General features: G+C 37.0%; 1 protein-coding gene and 1 long non-coding RNA gene across 4 annotated transcripts in view; both read left to right on the forward strand.

Annotated features, from left to right (window-relative positions):
- Positions 1–22,109, forward strand: part of LOC147842616 (uncharacterized) — a 1,013,036-nt gene that overhangs the window by 638,572 nt on the left and 352,355 nt on the right. The gene's annotated exons all lie outside the window — the stretch shown is intronic.
- glis1b (GLIS family zinc finger 1b) overlaps positions 1–22,109 on the forward strand; it is a 147,649-nt gene that overhangs the window by 121,963 nt on the left and 3,577 nt on the right. For all 3 annotated transcript variants that reach the window (XM_087264465.1, XM_087264467.1, XM_087264466.1), the window contains exon 9: positions 19,687–19,844. In XM_087264465.1, coding sequence (XP_087120591.1) covers positions 19,687–19,844 — 158 coding nt within the window. The remainder of the gene's footprint in view (positions 1–19,686; positions 19,845–22,109) is intronic.

The following is a 22,109-nucleotide window of genomic DNA, read 5'->3' on the forward strand; positions in this document are numbered from 1 at the left end:
CCCATCTCTGGGAAACATCCATACACACTCAATCACACTCATACACTACGGACAATTTAGCCAACCCAATTCACCTGTACCGCATGTCTTTGGACTGTGGGGGAAACCGGAGCACCCGGAGGAAATCCACTTGAACACGGGGAGAACATGCAAACTCCACACAGAAACGCCAACTGACCCAGCCGAGGCTCGAACCAGCCGTCTTCTTGCTGTGAGGCGACAGCACTACGTACTGCACCACCGCTGCGCCACTTTATTTGTGGAGTGTACATAGATTGCTAAATGACCATCAACCATTTTCTCAGATGATGACAAGCTAACAAAACATTGCTGCAACTATGGTGCAAGTTTTATTTATGTAGATATTTAAAAAGCTGTGCTTTTCATGTGATGTTTCATAAACAAATTTCGGGAGGAGCACGATTAGTCTTTGATAAGGCTAATTCATCACAGTTAATAATTCTATAACCCAATTAGCTGGAGACCAAACCCCTATAAATAGTCAAACCCGTCATACTGTACCTCCATTTTCTCTTGACTTCAGCATCCCTCCACAACCCCAGCTCCACATTATTAAACCCGATACCTACTTAGTTTTTAAAAGCGCGAAAGAGATCGCATGCTGTTGTGTGTATGCTCTTGACTGAAGGACTTTTGGAGCTATAATTAAAAAATAAATTCTACAGTGTAGATGCTTAAAGCACAGCTTTTTATTCTATTGTATTAAATTTCCTTTTTCTTACTTACAGTTAGGAAAATAACTATATATACAGTACAGTTGATGTCAGAATTTTTAGCCCTCCTGAATTAATAATGACACTTTTCCCTCCCAAATTCTGTTAAACGGAAAGAAGATTGTTTCAAGGCATTTCTAAAAATAATAGTTTTAATAACTCAATTCAAATAACTAATTTCTTTTCTCTTTGCTATGATGATAGTGCATAATATTTGACTACATATTCTTTAAGATACTAGTATTCAGCTTAAAGTGTCATTCAAAGGCTTAATTAATTAACTTAATGGGGTAAGTCATTGTATAAGAGTGGTTTGTTCTGTAGACATTCCAAAACAAATGTTGCTAATTATAGGGGCTAATTATATCGACCTTAAAATAGGTTTCAAAATATTTACACCTGCTTTTATTCTAGCCAAAATAAAACAAATAAAACTTTCTTCAGGAGAAAAAAATATTATAGGTAATACTGCGAAAAACTCCTGAGTCTGTTAAACATCATTTAAGAAATATTTATAAAATAAAAATCACATAAGGGTAAATAATTTTGACTTAAACTGTAATCTTTTGAATGATCGTGATTACAATTATAACTTAAATAATTGTGATTATGATTTTTCCCATAATCCAGCAGCCCTACCGGGGGTTCAGGACCACTGTTTTAATAACATATTAATTGACTTGCTCAGTAAGACTTATAAAGCCTCTTGATTTATTCTAGAATAAATAATTTTTTTTGAAAAAATTAATGTCTCAATCATAAACGCAGTCGTTTTTCACCACCAGCTATAAAATGATGTTGAAAAATAACGAGTTTCTTATTTTAAAAACCTAATATTTGCAAAAATCACCTATACCCATTTCTTGACGTCATAAAATTGCTTTGAAATAGCTAGTCACTCTGGGATCTTGTTACTATTTCAATGGAGGGAGGTTTTTTCTCATAGCAGAAGATTTTCTTTGGTAATGTGTGCTGTTTAATGTGCTTTTCACTGTGTGTAAGGACCGTATTGATTTAGGGGCCTGGATTTATTTACCAGCCAAAGCACCAGCGGCAGATTTTTTCCTTGTCCATACCGAGCGTTTGTTTTGATTGTAACACTCTCTCAAAGCACACACCCTACCACGCATTTGACGCATGCGTCTGCGCTCTTTCCTTGCTTTGGCTTCAGTGTGTATTTATCCAGCAAATCTATGTTAAACCAATGTCACCTTAACACAACATAAACCATGTCTGTGCTCTGGGCTTGGAGGTGTCGTTGCTCTGTAATGAAAGCAGGACCGTGCTTTCCCCAAAAAATAAAAATTAAATTCGGACACACGTCTGTTCCTCTCTGTCGTCAAGCATTGTTTTGAGGGGTTCTGGAGAAATACAATGAAGCCTAATATGTTCCTGACAGAACTGTACAGAGGCATGTTTCCTATTTAAAAAAAATAAAAAATCTGATTTCCCTCCGGACCAGCAAAGTAGAGCTGCAAATCCAATGTGTCATCAAGACGCATTATGTTTATAGTGACAAAAAGAGATTCTGGAATTGAGAAAGAGAAGGAAAACATATCCATTGTTATAAAGCATTTAATCAAATGGGATTTTTTTTAATTTATTTAACACTGCACATTAAGAGCTTGTAAACAACATTGAAACAACAGTAAGCTGTGCATGACATCTGCCTAGCCATACTGTAGCTGTTGTGAAATTATTCAAACTTTCAGTGGTCTGCAATTAGGCTGATGTTTACATGTATATGTGAGATTTTACTTGATTTCTGGTAGTTTACAAATGTGGAGAAATTTTATTGACATATTTTCACAACAAAAAAGTTACTGTTGTCTAGATTTGATCCCAGGTATTACAGAATATACACTGTACAGGGTTTTCGCTAGGATTTTTCCAGCTGTGGCGGCAGGACTTTTACACAGATCTAGCAACTACCTGCGGCGTTATTTACATGACAAATGTTGTGAGTGCAGTATTACCAGTTGAGCTAACATTTATGTAATACGAGCATGCGAATCTCTTTGCTTGTATGCCCATTTTCTCTGTTCATGCACAAAACTATTTTTTTGTGATTATTTATTTATTACAGAACAAATCCAGCATACATAGCTAGCAGCAACTATATACAAGCTAGGGTTTGCAATAAATGAAAATGCATAAAAAATAAATTAATACAATCAAATTAATACAATAAAATAATAGATAAATAACAATACACAGGAAAAGAGAAACTCTGGGGTGAGAAGTGACCTTAATACACCTCCAATATAATATTATTTATCTTTCAGTCTGCTTTAGTTTATCTAGTTATGCACAAAACTTCTTGAATTTCCTTTCCTCTTCAAGCGCAGGTTTTCTTGTGCCCTCTCAAATAAACCCTGCTGAAGTGCGATTTGCTGCATTTATGTAAAGAGTATGTCTCCAACATTTATTAGATTTGCTAGGAATATTTATGAATGTCTCTAATAGACCTACAGAGCTGCATTAATGCGTCCTGAAGTAAAGTGAAATGGCCATAAACTCCAGCAAGATTAAGTCATTGTATGCAAAACAATAGACCTTTATCTATAAATAAAGTACAATTATGGAAACTGTGTTCATCATAACTGAAAGCTACATCGTGTTTGCTAGCCTCAAGCATGTCACCTTAAGGGGTTAAACAAATAACGCACTGCACTACTACGATTACAGAAAAGTTTGTGCTGTTATAATTCACTTACCTTTTAATGCATTTTTAGTGTGATTAACCGACCATAAAAAAAAATAAAAAAAACGAAATGGTTTGAATAAGAAGCTGTAATGTAGCCGTGGCCGGATGAATTTTGGTGTGGGGCCCTGCCATGGAAGAATGAATGTTGCAGAAACCATGCTGTACAGTATATACTTTTTTTTTTTTTTACATGTATATGTTAACGTATTTTAACACAACTATTAAAAGTACAATGCATGGGATTACCATTTGCAACACAGGCACGCAAACCAAAAAGATTGATCAGTGTCTGCTTTCTCTTTTCAGAAATTATGAGCTATAAGAATTTGTTTGTGTACATTTATATATAGTTGTGGATATCTTGTAATCCCACTTGCACTTGTCAACATAGACGGTTCTTTTACTAACTACTAACTATTTTTCTCACTGTCTTCAGTAGTTTGTTGTTGTCTTTGTTCTGTCTCTGTTTCTTTTCTGACTGTGCAGCAAACGTTCGGTTCAGTACTTTCTCTTTTCAAAAATAATGAGTGATAAGAATTTTTTTTTAATTTATAATATAGTTGAGGATATCTTGTAATCCCACTTGCACTCCTCAACATAGACCATGTTCTTTTACTAACATTTAACTAACTACTAACAATTTTTTACTGTCTTCAGTAGTTTGTTGTTGTCTTTATTCTGTCTCTATTTCTTTTCTGAGTGTGCAGAAAATTTTCGGTTCAGTGTTGACACCTTGTGGACAAACAAAGAAATGCAAAAAATAAATATTTTTTAGCTTAAAAGTAAACCTTTTCGTTAAATTCAATTCAATACATCTTTATTTCTATAGCGCTTTTACAACATAGATTGTGTCAAACATAGAATTTCTAGTAAACTAAAATTGAAACTGTGTCAGTCCAGTTTTCAGAGTTGAAGTTCAGTTTAGTTTAGTTCAGTGTGGTTTAAATTTCACTGCTGAAAGTTCAAACGCTGAAGAGCAAATCTATCGATGCGCAGCTCCACAAGGCCTTTTTAGGCCAGAAAAATATTCAAATTGACATTTTTGTGAGCATAAGCCTATTGAACACTTCAGTTTCTAGCAAAAAAATCCCCAACTCACATGAAATGTCCCCGGGCTGCTGTGAGTTGTCATGTTCTTTAAAATCTCTCAGAAAGGTGAGCTGTTTTTCCAGGTCGCAGAAACAACGCTAAATAAGCCCAAGAAAATTAGTGAGACATTTTAAAACTCCAAAAATAATTACTGCTGCTTGGAGAGGAATGAGAGCTGAATAAAACGGGCTCAGGGGATACACATGTAACACTATACGCTATTGCACTGAAGGTCATAATGACACATTCGAAACTCTGCCTCTCACTGACACTAAAGGTCAGAGTCTGCAAAAACGTAAGATTATACACACCCTTCACAGAACAGCATGACATGATGGTGGACATGAACTTTTTGGAAAGCATTGAGCACATTACTTAGGATTACTTGGCAACCCGGCCAAATGTATACTTAATCTGCTTCTTTATTTCAGTAACTTTCACTGTCGTTAAACTCATCAATTTTCATCTTCCTTAAGTTTTTAATTGTAGAGGTTTATGTCTGATAGGTTTTGGAGTATTATATTAAGGAAAGGTTTACCCCATCTCCTGTTTAATATGCTAAAATATACACTCACCGGCCACTTTATTAGGTACACCTTACCAGTACTACCAGGTTGGACCCCCTTTTGCCTTCAGAACTGCCTTAATCTTTCATCTCATAGATTCAACAAGGTACTGAAAATAATCCTCAGAGATTTTGGTCCATATTGACGTGACGTCATCCATGATGAAAATCTCCCATTCCACAACATCCCAAAGATGCTCTATTGGATTGAGGAATCTGGTGACTGTGGAGGCCATTTGAGTACAGTGAACTCATTGTCATGTTCAAGAAACCAGTCTAAAATGATTCACGCTTTATGACATATTACAACAGAAATCAAGATTCATCAGACCAGGCAACGTTTTTCCAATCTTCTATTGTCCAATTTTGTTGAGCCTGTGCGAATTGTAGCTTCAGTTTCCTGTTCTTAGCTGATGGGAGTGGCACCCAGTGTGGTCTTCTGCTGCCGTAGCCCATCTGCTTCAAGGTTGGAACTGTTGTGCGTTCAGAGAGGCTGTTCTGCACACCTTGGTTGTAACGAGTGGTTATTTGAGTTACTGTTGCCTTTCATTTAGCTCGAACCAGTCTGGCCATTCTCCTCTGACTTCTGGCATCAACAAGGCATTTGCACCCGCAGAACTACTGCTCACTGGATATTTTCTCTCTTTTTCAGACCATTCTCTGTAAACCCTAGAGATGGTTGTGCATGAAAATCCCAGTAGATCAGCAGTTTCTGAAATAATTCAGACCTGCCTGTCTGGCACCAACAAACATGCTACGTTCAGTCACTTTAATCCCTTTTCTTCCACATTCAGATGCTCGGTTTGAACTGCAGCAGATCGTCTTGACCATGTCTACATGCCTACATGCATTGAGTTGCTGCCATCTGTTTGTCTGATTAGAAATTTTGGTTAACGAGCAGTTGGACAGGTGTACCTAATAAAGTGGCCGGTGAGTGTATGTATCACGTACAGCTTAAGTTTAGTTTTTGGAGTTTATTATTTTGAGATTGTGATATATTGTAATAAATCAGTTATTATTTACATTTATATATTTGTGAATGTATTGTAGTTTAACTTTTTAAAAATAATTTCATAAGCTGTTTTCTCTATCTTTTACATGGATGCTCTTTTGGATAAAACTAAACCAACAACCAGCAATCAAGCCAAAAAAAAAAAAAAAACTGGCTGTGGATCTTGAAATGCCGTATTTTATCCAGCTTGTAAGTCAAACGTCAGCTGTAATATAACCGCTTCCCCTTACAGAAAACAAAAATGCCTGTCATCTTGTTTGTGGAAGTCATTAGAGTTGGGGTTCCCGGTCAAAAAAATGCACATTCGCACATATAGCAGGCTTTATCCAACACAACATCCCTGCCAGGACCTGCAACCAACCAGGTATGAAACATCTACTCACGTCTGAAGATGGAGCATTTTGATTTACATGTTTAAAGCCTGGAGTATACACTCTGCTGCCAAAGTCAACAGCAGCTGCCGCTCTTGTTTTTCCCTAACGGTTTAGCAGGACGTTAAACATTTTGACAAAATTATCTAACTCGCTTGACTCCACTGCTGCAGCCTCTGACCTCATTGCTAAATGTGTTTACCCTGGCTGAAATGGCCCATTTAGACTCCTTTTACTTCGCAAATACTAGTGTCATTTTCTGAAGCTAATATTAAAAAATATGCCAGTGAAAATACATCCAGCGGTCTCCGTTTGAGATGGAGGCAGGCAGGAGGAGAAGCTGGAGGACCGACAGGCTTGATGGGTGGCATTGGCACATCAGCGAGCTTCATTTGCGTGTTTTGTGGGGGACGGTTTTACAGTAAAATTAGAAATAGCTGATGCGGGTGTTTCTTAATTGTAACGAGAAACAGATTTTTATAAAGAAGAACATAAGTTTTTGAAATAATTTTTTTATTTTCACCAAAGGTACATTTATTTCTGCCAAAAACTGTCAAAACAATAATGGTGTGAAATAGTATTACAACTTATATTATTAAAATGCAATGTGTTTCTACTTTAAAATAGTTTAAATTCAGTCCTTAGATGACATAGCTCTTAAACGTCACATGATTCTTTAGAAAAATCACACTAATATTATTAAGAGGGGTGCAGACCTGGTGCAGTTGCAATCTGAGCTGAAGGCAATGCTTTTTAATGTACAAACCTAACCCCACCCCTCACAGTGACGTCACTAGCTCCATTGAGTGCATTTTGTCTAATATTGCATCTCTGAAATATGCAGTCTCAGCTTACATAATCAAGACTGCATTCAGATACTATTGCTTATATTTGTCAGTTGTTTTGGTTTTAAAGAATATGTTCTCATTGTCATCAGTGATGCAAGTGGAAAAAACAGTTTAATATGTAATGCTGTGATAAGATAAATAATCTAGTTGCTTTCAAGAATATGTATAGACAATGTATAGACATCGTTATGTTAAAAGCAAAAAGCTTTACAAAATATACATTTAGTTTTTTTTTTATTATATTATATTATATTATATTATATTATATTATATTATATTATATTATATTATATTATCATTCATTCATTTTCTTGTCGGCTTAGTCCCTTTATTAATCCAAGGTCGCCGCAGCGGAATGAACCGCCAACTTATCCAGCAAGTTTTTACGCAGCGGATGCCCTTCCAGCCGCAACCCATCTCTGGGAAACATCCACAAACACATTCACACACACACACTCATACACTACGGACAATTTAGCCTACCCAATTCACCTGTGCCGCATGTCTTTGGACTGTGGGGGAAACCGGAGCAACCGGAGGAAACCCACGCGAAGGCAGGGAGAACATGCAAACTCCACACAGAAACGCCAACTGAGCCGAGGTTCTAACCAGCGACCCATATTATATTATATTATATTATATTATATTATATTATATTATATTATATTATATTTTTAAGAGTTCAGATGTAAAATCCTCTGCATGCCATCAAAAGTTTTCTTCTAATATTACCATTTTTCTCAGGCTTGATTCAGTAATTTCACTTTCATGGCAAAGAATAGGTTATTTCTATCACTTTTAAAGGGGTGGTCCAGAATGTAATTTTAAGGCTTGGTTGTGTTAATAAGATGCAAAGCAATGTGTGCTCATGTTTCACTCGCGTTTTTTTTTTTTTTTCATAAATCTCACTTTGATTATGTACAGCTACTCAGCTAACATGAAAACAACTGTCGTATTTCCTATTTCCTCTAAAAGGCCCACCCTCAACTGACTCTAATCTTCTGGTCAACTACCATAAAGCGCTGTGATTCGTTGATCGGCTCTACATCACGCCCCTAAGCACGTGATTTTGTGCTGTGTAAACAGTCAGTCATGCCTCATGCCTGCTCTCTAAAATAAAAATCTGACAAGTGTCTGTAACGAGTGAAAAAGGGGTGCGGCTCCTTTAAGAGAGGTCGCCGTTGTGTGTGTGTATGTGTGTGTGTCAACAGTCTGTAGACTTGTGTAACACGAAAAGCTCATGTGCTCATGTTTTTTCAAATCATGCTTGCTATGTACTTTATAATTCCTGGAACATAATTAATATTGAACTGTAAGCACTTCTGTCTTTGTGTTGTGTCATTAGGAAGTCCAAATACAGAAACAGAAGAAGCTCTGTGGAAATAGCAGCATTAAGATGGCATTTTAGCTCTCTCTGCTGTAACATTACAGCGCCTCTGGCCACGCCCTTTAGCTGCGCAGTGTATGTGCACGGTAAAAGCATGTTTGTGATCTCACTGGCCCGGAAGTGTTTTTTTTTTTTTTTTTGTAGTCCCCATAATTCGTTGATTGTAGGCTTTGCAAAGCTAACTCTGTTAAAACCAAGGTCTCCCTTTGCATTGAACTTTGAGCATTTTACATTCAGAGATGCTGTTTATGTTCACACAGCTACATTACACATAAACTAAATATGATACCATAGTGGACCACCCCTTTAACATAAAATAACTGAACGTAAACATAAGAGGCTAAGAAAAATGCTCATTGTAGAAGAAAATTACAGATGGCACTTAGAGGTTTTTGCATTAGAACTCTTCATTTATTATTAATGTATGAAAACATGGATTATTTTATAATGACTACAGTGTCATTTTCTGCAAAGAATTGCTTTGAATGATAATATTCTGATTTGAAAACGTCAAGACAATTGTCAGTAGATCCGAAAATAAAACATTAGTCTTAATCTACTGCTACAGTAGTCATAAAAGAACCGAGTTTGAGTAGTTTCACCGCCTGATGTAAACAGTAGCTGCGCTGACACATTGTGTCTTAAGGTAATTTCCCCGCTTGACTGCATGCTGAGCGTTTGAGCGCTTCAGCTTCTGCATGTAGAGGCTCAGATCAGTGAGGGCCTGATCTCTCACGAGTGGCTTTAGTTTGCTAACCAGAACCAGAAAGGTTCCCACCGCCCCGTGCCAAGCCATCGGCCAGTACGTTTCTTCAATCAGAAGAGCTTACTGAGAGACGGCAGGGATATTCATTCTCGCTCATACACTTCGTCTCCCTGCAGACCTCGACCTGACAGGTGAGATGAGACAAACCGGGAACAGAGCGCTCATCTTCATGAATCTTCATTCAAAGAGGATGTGAGCGAAAAAAAAAAAAAAAATCTCCCATCTTGATCTGCTTTGTCTCCAGCCGACTCTTGGAGGATTTGTCTGTTTGAGTGTAAGGATTGCCTCACATCTGAAAGCAACACCTCTGCTGCACGATTTGTAAGGTCTTTGACCCCTCTATCTGGGATTAAACTGCAACGTGACACTGCAGGGTTTGTGAACGACAGAGCTTTTCATGAAACTCACAGGCTAAATTTAATAACAGTACTATTCCATCATCAACTGTAACTTTTCTGTGACTATAAGCAGTGACACCTAACTATGAAATAACAGAAAAGGGCCATGTTTCCAGTCATATTTCAGAGGCTTTTTCTCAATATGGGTTCTTAAGCTAGCATCATTTTCTTCTTATGCAATGTAATCATCAACCCAGTTCAATTCCAATACACAACCAGAATGTGTTCTTGATATCGAGGATGTATTGAATGCATACTTGAGAGTGCAGCACTCGCTTGATGTCCCAGAAGTCAGTGCAGCTAAATAAAGGAATGGGGAAGCAGAGTACTTTCACTTGAAAACATTCACCTGGAAACTTTAAAGAACCCCTATTGTGCATTTAACTATTTTGGTTTTAGCTGTCTCCAACAACAGGCTGATATGCATGCAAGGTCAAAAACACATTTATTGTCTTATAATATGCACTTTACCTAATTATCCCAACGACTCCCAAATGATTTGTTCAGCGATTCATTTGCTCCCAAACCTCTCCTTAGCACAAAGCTAATTTGTGCTGATTGGTCTGATGACCCAGTCTGTTGCAATTGGTCAACTCTGTTCAACGTGAGACAGAGAGAAACGCCCACCATGGTTAATCAACATTGTTGAAGTAGTCAGAGTGCAGAGTGTATGTGTAAGCCCAATACAGGAATGCATTAAAGCAATGCAGTTAAACACCATCATTCTTAATGATTAAGTAATAACAACGACACACATCTAGTATTAATCCACACAGCGGCAAAAGCTGAACTATTTTGAAACTTGACCGCCACACATGTGTAGGTACAGCTGATGGTGGCCATAGCACTGACAAGCGGCAGAGGATCGCGAGCTCACAAACGCATTTAAATCCATAAACAATGCAGTATGTGCCTCATTTTCAACTTGCTTTTGGCCGCGATATGTACATATAAAGAGTTACCCAGATACAGAACAAGCCACGTGGAGCGGTTAGAATACAAAACATAATTAAATACACATTTTGCAAGCTAGAGAAAACAAGGAGGCAACCATTTTGACTTAAGTTACTTACACTTGTGAAATGGAGGAAGAAACTTATCCATGAACTGTGTACTGATAAAGTTCCATACATAAAGTGCCATACTGATCCTTTCTTTAACAAATGGCCTACAAATCTCCCAATTCAGGGTAGATTATTGCAATAATCAGCAGAACATTCACTCAATAATGTTCACTCATCTTCAGTCATGATCAGTCTCACACACACCTGCAATCTGTTAGCGTTTAAAGGGAAAGGTGCGTCCACATTTTACCCGATCCAACAAAGAACATATATTAGGTATTGTTTCGTGTTGACGTCGAACAGGCAAAATATCCAGATGAACGACAAAACATTTAAATGACTCTTAGTTGAATATTTTATTTAAAAATTAACATTTTTAAACAAGATGCACTTTCAGATTTAAACCTCAGCTGGATGTTTTCATTTACTTAGAGCTGTTACACACTGCATGGAAGGTAATTTTCAAAAATCCATAATAGGGACTCTTTAATTAAGGCATAAAACACATTTATTTGCTGAAAATTGATAGTTTTTCCACAAAAAAAAAAAAAATGTGAAACTGAAAACAAACAAACAATAAATCAGTGAATGATTGAATAATTTTCCGTTAAAACTTGTAAAGTTCAAAGGACCATCAAGAAGATTGTAGGATCTCATTTCTCACTGGATCCATTCTGTGTTTTCTGTGTTATCCATGTAAATTTGTCTGAGGTAAATTGGCAAGACATCGGTGTCCATGAGAATGCAAGTCTGTTCTCTTGGTAATGAGAAACAGCCAGTCATTTCACACACTCTCTTCTCTCCCTATGCACCAGACACTCTCTTATAAGCATTGTGCAATTCTGAGTATATGCTCCACACAGGTGAGTGAGATTGACAAACCACCTGTAGGACACACTCTCTCCGTTCTGAATGCTCGGAGGGAGGTAACATAATGTACCTAGACTAATTTAGTCTTGTCATAGTATTTACTGTATATACTGTTACTTTCTGATGATTTAAAATGCTTATTTTTTTCCTCATTTGTGTGTAGGTTGCTCTGGATAAAAGCATCTGATAAATGAATATAAAAGTTTATATTTGTGTAAATAAAATGTCAATGTTTAAACTTCAGAAAGGTTTTTAAGAATGAAATGTTGGTGGAATAACCCTGATTTTTTCACTTACAACAAATAAAAACATTTGTTATGACCAGCTGACATGACATAAGTGGCCGAAATGACATTGTTTTAAAAAATGTAACTTCAGAAACCTTATTTACTGGTTTGTTCACATTAAATTGTGATTTTTTTTGTCACAATTATGTTCCACTTGGACCACAGTCCTTTGATGCCTGGCTGTTGGCTTTTTTTCTGAGCCAGACATTCAGTTACTGTTTTTAACAAGGAGCCCGTCCAGTGAATCATATTCAGAAGAGTCACGTTCACTGCATGTGTCTGCTGTGCTGAGTAAGGTCTTATTCATGTTAACTGAACGATGCTTTAGGACATTTCACAGAAGTTCCCATGGAGTCACATTCACTGAATCACAGTCAGCATTAAACACATTGCCTTTATTACTCAATCTGCTACTTTGAAGAAATACCATTTGTAAACACTTTGTTCACCAGCAAACTATTAGGGGTTAGGTCATTATGCTTTGAAGTTTCTGTGAAGTCGACTCATTGCCTTTTCTAGGTAGTGGACCAGAGTTTCCTGTCTCAAGCAAAAATGCCCGCAAAACAATCTAGTGTAGTGCTATTTGTTTACTTATCGCTGCTATCAAAACTTTTAATTCACTATATTAATTTTTTTAAAATTATTATTTCTATATTAACTTTACCAGTGTTCAATATAGATTTGGGTTGGTAAAAGCCCCAATCTAAGCTCTGTAAATGAAACATCACTACAAACAAAGAACAAAAATGTATATAGTTTAGTGAACGTATAGCGACAATAAGATGAATTTGTAAAAACATTCTGCAGATTTTACTCTCAATAAGAACCTAAATATAAAGAGCTATTAAGAATATATAATTGTGATGTGGACATCTGCACAGGCTGTGTAATTTAGCAGTTTCTTCTATAAAACAGCACTTCAGTGTTTATGACAAGACTTATGGCTTTAACAGATTGAACAGAAGAAATTGATTAGAAATGATTTCCAATAGGGGTGCCATTTTTTCCTCAACAAAACCAACCCACCAAACATTTTTGAATTAGTTTTTTCTTTGATTTTGTTTAAAATGTATTAGGGCTTTAAGAGAGTTTCTCATTCGCACGTAGAAAAAAAAGAATCCTCAAAGAACCTTGCTGTAACATAGGAGTTGGGCTACAATGGAATTGAGCGTACAAACGCAGTTTATTAATAGCTTAATTAATAGCACAGGCAGGCAATGGTCAAACAGGAACAAACAGTGTATTCCAAAAGACATAGTCAAGTAACAGGCCAGGGGTTAGTATAGTCGGCAGGCAGGATCAACACATAATATGGCAAGAAACAGGAAACACTAAACAAGGCTAGGACCAGGAAACACGGCAAAACATGGCAAGAAAGCACTTTGTGAAGTTACAGGAGATTAAATATAAAACACAAAACAAGACTCTGCAATGTGTGTGAGAGAGAGGTGAATATATAGTCTATTTAATCAGTCTGTGATTAGTGCTTAATTTGAGCTAGATCTTGCCGAATCCTGTTCAGGGAAATGTCAGATATTCATGTTTTGTGTTCCGGTATTTATTTTAACTGATCCGTAATTAAATTTTGCACCATGAATACCTGCATGTGTGAGAGAGAAAGAAAGACGGTGAGAAACCGTATAGGTCCGAGTAAAAAACAGCGAGCAAGGCAGTGTGGATTGTGGAAGCACGCACACACATAAAGGTAGTCACGTTCGACCAATCATCTTTCTTACGTTAACAATTGCTCTCATTGGTTGGTGATTATTGTTTTGCGTGCAGAGAGCAGCGAAAATGAATGATGAAAAAGTAGCCTATCTAAATAATATTTGTATTATCTTAATGCCAGAGGCAATTAAGTAGATATTATTTTTAAAAGCACAAGTAAATCTTATAATGAGCCTGTTCAAGAGAGGATGAAACTGTGTCCCTGGATCAGGATAGCAGAAGGCAGAAGCAAAGCGATCTCAAGTCATCCAGAAACTCTCTAACTGTGGGCTCTTCTTGAAGATTGGACCAAGTGAGTAATTCTCGCTTGCCACATAATAGTAAAGTGAGCTCACTGTCAGTGGTGTTAGTAAACTGGAAATTGATGTTTCATATGATTTATGTTTGTAGCTACATGTTTGTTTGTTTTATTTAATTTTTTTTTTACTAATTGTTGACCCATAATTTTATGTTGCACAAAATAACTAAAGATTTTTTTACATTTTGTATCAACCACTTGGTAACGTCATGTTCCGGGAAAACTGAAATTGTGTGGCACACATCGGTGCCGGTAACTTTTTTTTCCTGGTTTTGTTCCAGAAAATGTCCATTTACAAAATAGGCACTGTTTGTAATTAAGCTGCCATCTACAGCTGTGTGTGTGCAATCAGGGAGAGAACTGGAAATGGTGTGTGTGTGAGGTGCATGATGGGATTTGAAGTCCAGTTCTGTGACAAATTTGTAGATCTCCAGCAATCTGCAACTGCTGGATCACTGGTAATTGTGACACTTTTAATGGTCTTTATTATTTATTTATTTATTTATTGTTTGTTAAGAACAATTTAATTATCTAAAACAATTTAACCAGAACATTTTGTGCAGTAATATTCTTTGAATGTTTTGTCAATACTCAATAGTGTCAAACAACAGCACTCTATATGTATGTACTGTACAGTGGTCTCTTGCTATAATGCGGTTCACCTTTTGCGGTAGTTTTTTTCACCTTTTTTCTCGTAGTTTAAAAAAAAAAAATTGTGCAATTTTACTGTTTTTGTTGTGTTTTTTTACAGTGCGTTGTGTTCTGCATCCTCATTGGCTATAGACCATTTGTCAGTCAATCTCCCCTGTACATTACAGAATGCGCTCAGCTTGCCAAATTGACATAAATCGCTGATTACTAGCATTGTGAGCTCCAAAAAGCATGCTAAAAGGGTTTAAATGTAAGCCATGCATTTTAGAATTGTAAACATAGAGTTTACAATGGTTTAATTTAGTTTATCAGGATTCCCAGCTATGACTCAGGACACTGTTCATATTTCTGCAACACCACAGAGCGCCATCTGAATAATTTCATTTTAAAATAACATGCTAATGTGCACATCTGTGTGTGTTGTTTCCAACTGTCATGTTCGCAGGGTATCCAGTCTATGACCCCTTTAAGGATGGAGTCTACTTTAGTTGATAAAGTGTGTAGTGAGGGGTTTTACAGCCTTAAAACATCTAGAATAATTGAAAAAACATAAAGTTGACTACTTCGTAGATTTTGACTATTGCAGGTTATTTTTAGAACATAACTCGAGCAAATTCAACATTGAGCAATTCTGAGAGTGCTTCACGCAGGTGAGTGGGCTTGACAAACCAACTGTAGGACACACTCTCTACTCTCTGTAAGCTTAGAAAAAAAAAATTCTAACAGACTTGTCTGTGCATTTAAATACTACTGCGCTGATGATTTCAAGTGTTTCTTTTATCCGCACTTGTAAGTCGTTTTGAATACAAGGATTTACTAAACGCAAAAATAGAAATGGTAAAGGTTCAGTATTTCTTGATTAATTTAAATTTTAAAAAATACAGCATTATTATTTATTTATTATTTTCTCATGATCTAGCGAGGCACTTTAAGGTCAACTCAACAGTCAATGAACGTGAGCAAGGCAGCTGCTTTTATCCCCTTTGAAGATTAGTTGAACTTGAACTTTGGGATGGTCTGCAGCCATATGATGTGAAGCTTTATACTCACAAAAAGAGCCTGCGAAGGTGAAAGCCGATGATCAATGAAGGTAAATACTGAAGGGAGAGATTAATCCTACATATGAAAGATTCCCCTCATTCCTGGAGCCTTAGCGCGCTGCAGCTGGCAGTGATTATAGCATGATTCACTTTAGCTGCACATAGAGGCTGCTTGTAAAAATATGAACAGTATAACTGTTTCCTGAGCCTGTGCTGACAGCAGATCCCAGGGGGAAACACTGCCGCCGTGCTCTCGCAGAAACACATGACCGCACGTCAAATCACAGCCAGCGACTAGATCCCCACCGCTTTCATGCAAACGAACACCAGCTAGCCCGCTAACGCTAATTCCTAAAACTTATATTGTGAAATATGTTGCACTGGCTTTGAGGACATATGGCTATGTGAGGAGAGCCCTGTGACTCATGGGGTTACATCCGAGCACAGTTGAGAAAAAAAAAAAAGTTGTAGATTAATTATTTTTTATGCACTTGTGATGAAACCGAGTCCTCAGAATGGGAATTTGGCTAACATTGAAAAACGACATAATGGTCTAACAGATGTAACAGCCAAGGAAGTCCTTATCAGATTCTGGGCAAATGAACGATGGGAAATATCACTCCCACACGAGGCCTGAAGCACAAATAAGAAAGAATTATCACGTCACTGGAGGCCAAATTCTGCATTAGCGCTTCGCTAGGACTTAACTCTGTGGATGATAGAACAAAAGGCAATTTAAATGCTATTTATCATGTGCTTGGTTGAATGTACATGCTTTAAAGGTGCGCTTAGTTACCTTTTTTTGTGTAAAAGAAGTTTAACTTATAAACAAAATGTGTATATTTTGCGAAATACTTCTACCAAACTATGAGCTTTGGACACTGAATTACTTTCTTGAGGTAAATGTAATGCTATATGACGTTATATTATAAATGTTTTTCCATGGCTGAAACACTGAATGAGCGATTACTTGAGACATGAGATCATCAATGCATTTATGTTTAACTGACCATACTTTTTAATAAGGTTTCATTAGTAAAGGTATTTACTAACATAAACTAAGTATTAGACAGCATTTATTAATCATAGTTCTACATTTACTAATGCATTATTAATATCCAAATTCATGATTGTTAGCATTAATTAATGCATTGTGAGTTAACATGAACTAACGATGACCATGAACAGTTCATGACAGTGACATAAACACTGTAATAAATGCACTCTGAATTTTTTGTTGATGTTAGTAATTTCATTAACTAATGTTAACTGAAGGCTAATTTATACTTGTGAGTCAAGTGCATGCGTATATGACTAAAGTATTATTTTAATAAATACATCTGTTTAATAAATATGTTTTGTTTAAATGCACCAAAACACATTGCCTTTATTCACTAAGAAATGAATAAAATATTCATTTTCAAAATGGGGTGAACTCAATCATGCTGAGCACTGTAGTTAGTGATTTAATGAATTTTTTTATTCTAGAGCAAAAATTGGTGTATTGCTGGATATTTCTTAACTTTTGTTGCCTCATTAGGTATAGTTTAGTGACAGTATAGCTACATTTAGATGAATATATAAATATGTTCTGCTCATTTTACACATAAACATAAACATTTACATTACAAGAAAGCACCAATTAAGAAAGGATCTGTATGAAGTATGATGTGGCTCTGTAATTTGGCAGATTCTACAATAAACCAGCTCTGTAGTGTTAATGTCAGAGTTGTGGCTTTAACAGACTGAATAGAAGAAATGGACTAGAGAAGATTTACAATAGGGTTGCCAGGTCTCGCAACAAAACCCACCAACCAAAATAATGCTAGATGGGTCATAACTATGTTTGCCTCATTACCAGAGATGAGAAAGGCTATTAATCATTTCTAAAAAATATAAATAATTGTAGAAATGTTTTGCAGTTACAGTCACTTTTCGCTACATGCATTGTGTTAGCAATACTAATAATTGTATTAATTCCATATTTTATCATTCATTTGTAGTTTATCAGTGTTTAGGAGTAGACTAGCATATACAGAACCACTTACACTCACCGGCCACTTTATTAGGTACACCTGTCCAGCTGCCTGTTAATGCAAATTTCTAATCAGCCAATCACATGGCAGCAACTCAATGAATTTAGGCATGTAGACATGGTCAAGACGATCTGGTGCAGTTTAAATCGAGCGTCAGAATGGGGAAGCAAGGGGGTTTAAGTGACTTTGAACGTGGCATGGTTGTTGGTCTGAGTATTTCAGAAACTGCTGATCTACTGGGATTTTCATGCACAACCATCTCTAGGGTTGAAATATCCCTGTGAGCAGCAGTTCTGCGGGAAAATCCAGACTGGTTCGAGCTGATAGAAAGGCAACAGTAACTCAAATAACCACTCGTTACAACCGAGGTATGCTGAATAGCATCTCTGAATGCACAACATGTCGAACCTTGAGGCAGATGGGCTATAGCAGCAGAAAACCACACCAGGTGCCACTCCTGTCAGCTAAGAACAGGAAACTGAAGCTACAATTCACACAGGCTCACCAAAATTGGACAATAGAAGATTGGAAAAATGTTGCCTGGTCTAGTACAAATTGAGCATCATGCCAATGCCACAGCCTACCTAAGTATTTTTGCTGACCATGTCCAGCTCTTATGACCACAGTGTGCCCATCCTCTGATGGCTACCTCAAGCAGGATAACGCTCCAATCATCTCAGACTGGTTTTTTGAACATGACAATGACTTCACTGTACTCAAATGGCAGCCACAGTCACCCGAACTCAATCCAATAAAGCACCTTTGGGATGTGGTGGAATGGGAGATTCGCATCATGGATGTGCAGCCGACAAACCTACAGCAACTGTGTGATGCTATCATGTCAATGTGGACCAAAATCTCAGAGGAATACTTCCAGTATCTTGTTAAATCTATGCCATGAAGGATTAAGGCAGATCAGAAGGCAAAAGCGGATTCAACCCGGTACTAGTAAGGTGTAACTAATAAAGTGGCCAGTGAGTGTATTTCATGAAGTCTTTAAATAAAATGAAAAGTTTTTAGAATTAATAACAAACAATTGTGAATATGTGTATAAATGTCGATCTTATGTCATCAAGCCCAAGCAGGCATTAAATTGTCCTCTGTCCATCAGCGTATAAGATTACAGCTGTACATGTCCTCATAATATCTCTCCATAACTGTATCACGATGAGCATCTGTTTGTCATACTTGTGTTTAAACAGCCGATTCTTAGAGTTTGTTTTTGTTCTCTCTTCATTTCTGAAATTCAGAATACAAGTCTTTGATGTGTGCACTAAAGACAGAGAGCCTTGACTTAGGGGGGCAGGAACGACTTCACAGGGCCGTTCGGTTGGCACTCCGTGTCTTGCTGGAAGTTGGTTTTGCATATTTGAAGACTTGCTTTTGACAGCTGCATCTAATGGCACTAACAAAGCCTTCATTTGTTCCATTGTGTGCGAGCTATCATAACTTCCCCAGAGCCATCACAGTGTACAGTAAGTCAGGGGCATGTTATGTATAAGTGGCATCTGGAGCGAAGAACGGGCTTGTACTCAATCAAAACCAGGCTCACGACTTTCCATTATAACAAGAATTGGAAAAGGATGAAGCATGTTGGAGTAAATAAAAAATAAATGAATAAAATAAATAAATAATGCTTCACTTGAGGCTGTTTGACTCTTTTCTGAGGTAACCCGTTCTCAGGGTTAAAGGTGGGATGGGGTGAGACTCCACGGTACTTTGAATAGCATCCAGAAAACTCTTTTTATTGTATATGTTACGCTATCTTTCGGCCTGCTTGCTCGTCATCCACCATTATTAATATTAATAGCGATCGTTCACCGTGTCTCATCCAGGTTATCCGGAGCTTTGCTGTCTCCAGGGATCAGCCTACTGAAGGCCGCTACGTCTCCTCCACCAACACTAGAGAAGCAGAACAACTCCTCCAACCAGCAACACCTCCACACACATCACAAACCCTACAGCACCTTCCACAACCTGCCGTCAAGTGAGGGTACGACATCTTTGCTTGTTTGGCTAAGTTTGCGATTGACAACTGTATTTATATACACTCGGCCATGTGCACATTGTAAAGTTTCTACAGCATACAAACGAACCACTTTTTTTTTTTTTTTTGAAAAAACATTTTGCAATTCATCCAGAGTTAAAGACTTGAGTTTTACCACTTTTGAGCACCTTTAGCTTAGCTTAGCCTAGCTTAGCTTAGCGTCATTGTGTTTAGACAATGAGACCATTCGCATCTCACTCAAAAATGTCAAAAAAAGAGTTTCAATATTTTTCAATTTACAGCTTGACACTTCTGTATTTAATGAAAAGCAGTGAAACGTTGCTTTTGATGTGCTATTTTGATGATGTTTATGGCTAGGAAAGATATTCTCATTCCAGCAAAATAATCAAGGAACTTTGCTGTCATGCAATATTATACAGATTCTATGTTTTCTTTCAGGTGCTGTGTAATATTATTGCACCTGCTGCATTTATGGTGTGGCAGAAAAGTTCATTGATAATTATAATAATGATAATAATTATAGTTCTTTGCATTTATAAAGCGCTTATCTGGACCTTCAAAGTGCTGAACACATTGGGGGAATCTCCTTATCCACCACCAGTGGGCAGCTTCCACTTGGATGGCGCGACGGCAGCCATATTGCGCCAGACCGCACACCACTTACTTGCTGATTGGTGTAGAGGAGATACAGTGATGAAGCCAGCTATGATACGGGGATGATTAGGAGGCCATGATGGACAGAGGCCAGTGGGCCAATTTTGGCCAGGATGCCGGAGTTAAACCCCTACTCTAATTCGAAGGACATCCTGGGATATTTTCAATGACCATAGAGTCGGGTTTAATGTTTCATTCGAAAGACAGCGCTCATTGAGCAGTACTGAGTCCCCATCAATATACTGGGGTGTTAGGACCCACACAGACCACAGGTTAAGCGCCCCCTGCTGGCCTCACTAACACCACCTCTTTATTTTGCTAGAATGAGAGTACAGTTCCTAGCCATATTGACCTATAAAATAGCGACTTTTAATTTTCCATAATAATTTTACTTAATAGATGATGTATCTACAAAAGTGTCAAGCTTTAAATAGGAAAATGATAGAAACTTGTGGGTCACTATTGAACAAGATGGTCTAATCTGATTCAATAATCTGCTAAGCTAAGCTAAAAGTGCTCTTGCCAGAACTGAGAGATCAGCTGAATTGATTCAAAAGTGGTAAAACTCAGCTTTTTAAAGGCCTATTGTAGTAAAAGTATAAACAGTTTTGATCATGTTGGTCATTTAGAGGCCTAGAAATGTGCCATATTAATCAGGATATAGTAGGTTTATTGGGTCCAAATGATGACCAGACTTTTCTTGCACTGGTATTTTTTGGCAAGAGCCAAAAATACATTGAATGGTTCAAAATGGCAATTGTTTAATGCTAAAAATTATTATTCTGTGGAACCAAAAAACATGTTTCATGAACATATTTAGTAAATCTTCTTACTGTATAAATGTCCTACTATATAAATATATCTCAAAACTTGTTTTTGATTAGTAGTGTGCATCGCAAAGAACTGTATTATACTAGAACTTTATTTAGACAACTTTAAAGGGGATTTTTTTTTTATTATTTGTTTGAACCCTCTGATCCCAGATTTTCAAAGTATAAATAAATGAAAAGCTTTTTAGTAAGATTTTAGTTGATATCTTTACTTAAAAATGACACTTCCCAGCAGGCATACAACAACATAAGATGTTAATATTAGGTTAGATTTCGGTCATGACGTCAGGTGACCAAAATTCAATGTCAAGTCAGCGTCTAAGCGCAACGTTATTTTGATGTCCAATAACAACGTCAAATGATGTTGATATTTGGTTCATTTTAAGTTGTGTTGGAAAGTGACCAAAATCTTATTGATGTCAAATGCTGACATTTATTCATCAAGTATGGCAACCAAAATCCAACATCTGATAGTCGTCATAGTGGTAACGTCCAAATAACGGCAAGCTGTAACATCATTAGACGTTGAAATTTGTTTGATTTTAGGTTGGACGTTAGGAGATTGACGTCAACCGGATTTTTGTTTCCAAACAAAATGCAACACCCCCATGACATTAGGGTAAAACATCAATCAGATGTCATGTTGATGTCTGGGTTATGACTAAACTAAGAATTTGTAGTCCTGGGTCAAAATTGTCAATTTTGATTTCATTTTGACTTCAGTTGTAAGACAATATAATGATGATGATTGATTGGCGAGAGTTAA

The sequence above is a fragment of the Danio rerio genome, chromosome 8, assembly GCF_052040795.2.
Source record: "Danio rerio strain M-AB ecotype USA chromosome 8, GRCz13ab, whole genome shotgun sequence".
Classification (NCBI taxonomy): Eukaryota; Metazoa; Chordata; class Actinopteri; order Cypriniformes; family Danionidae; genus Danio; species Danio rerio.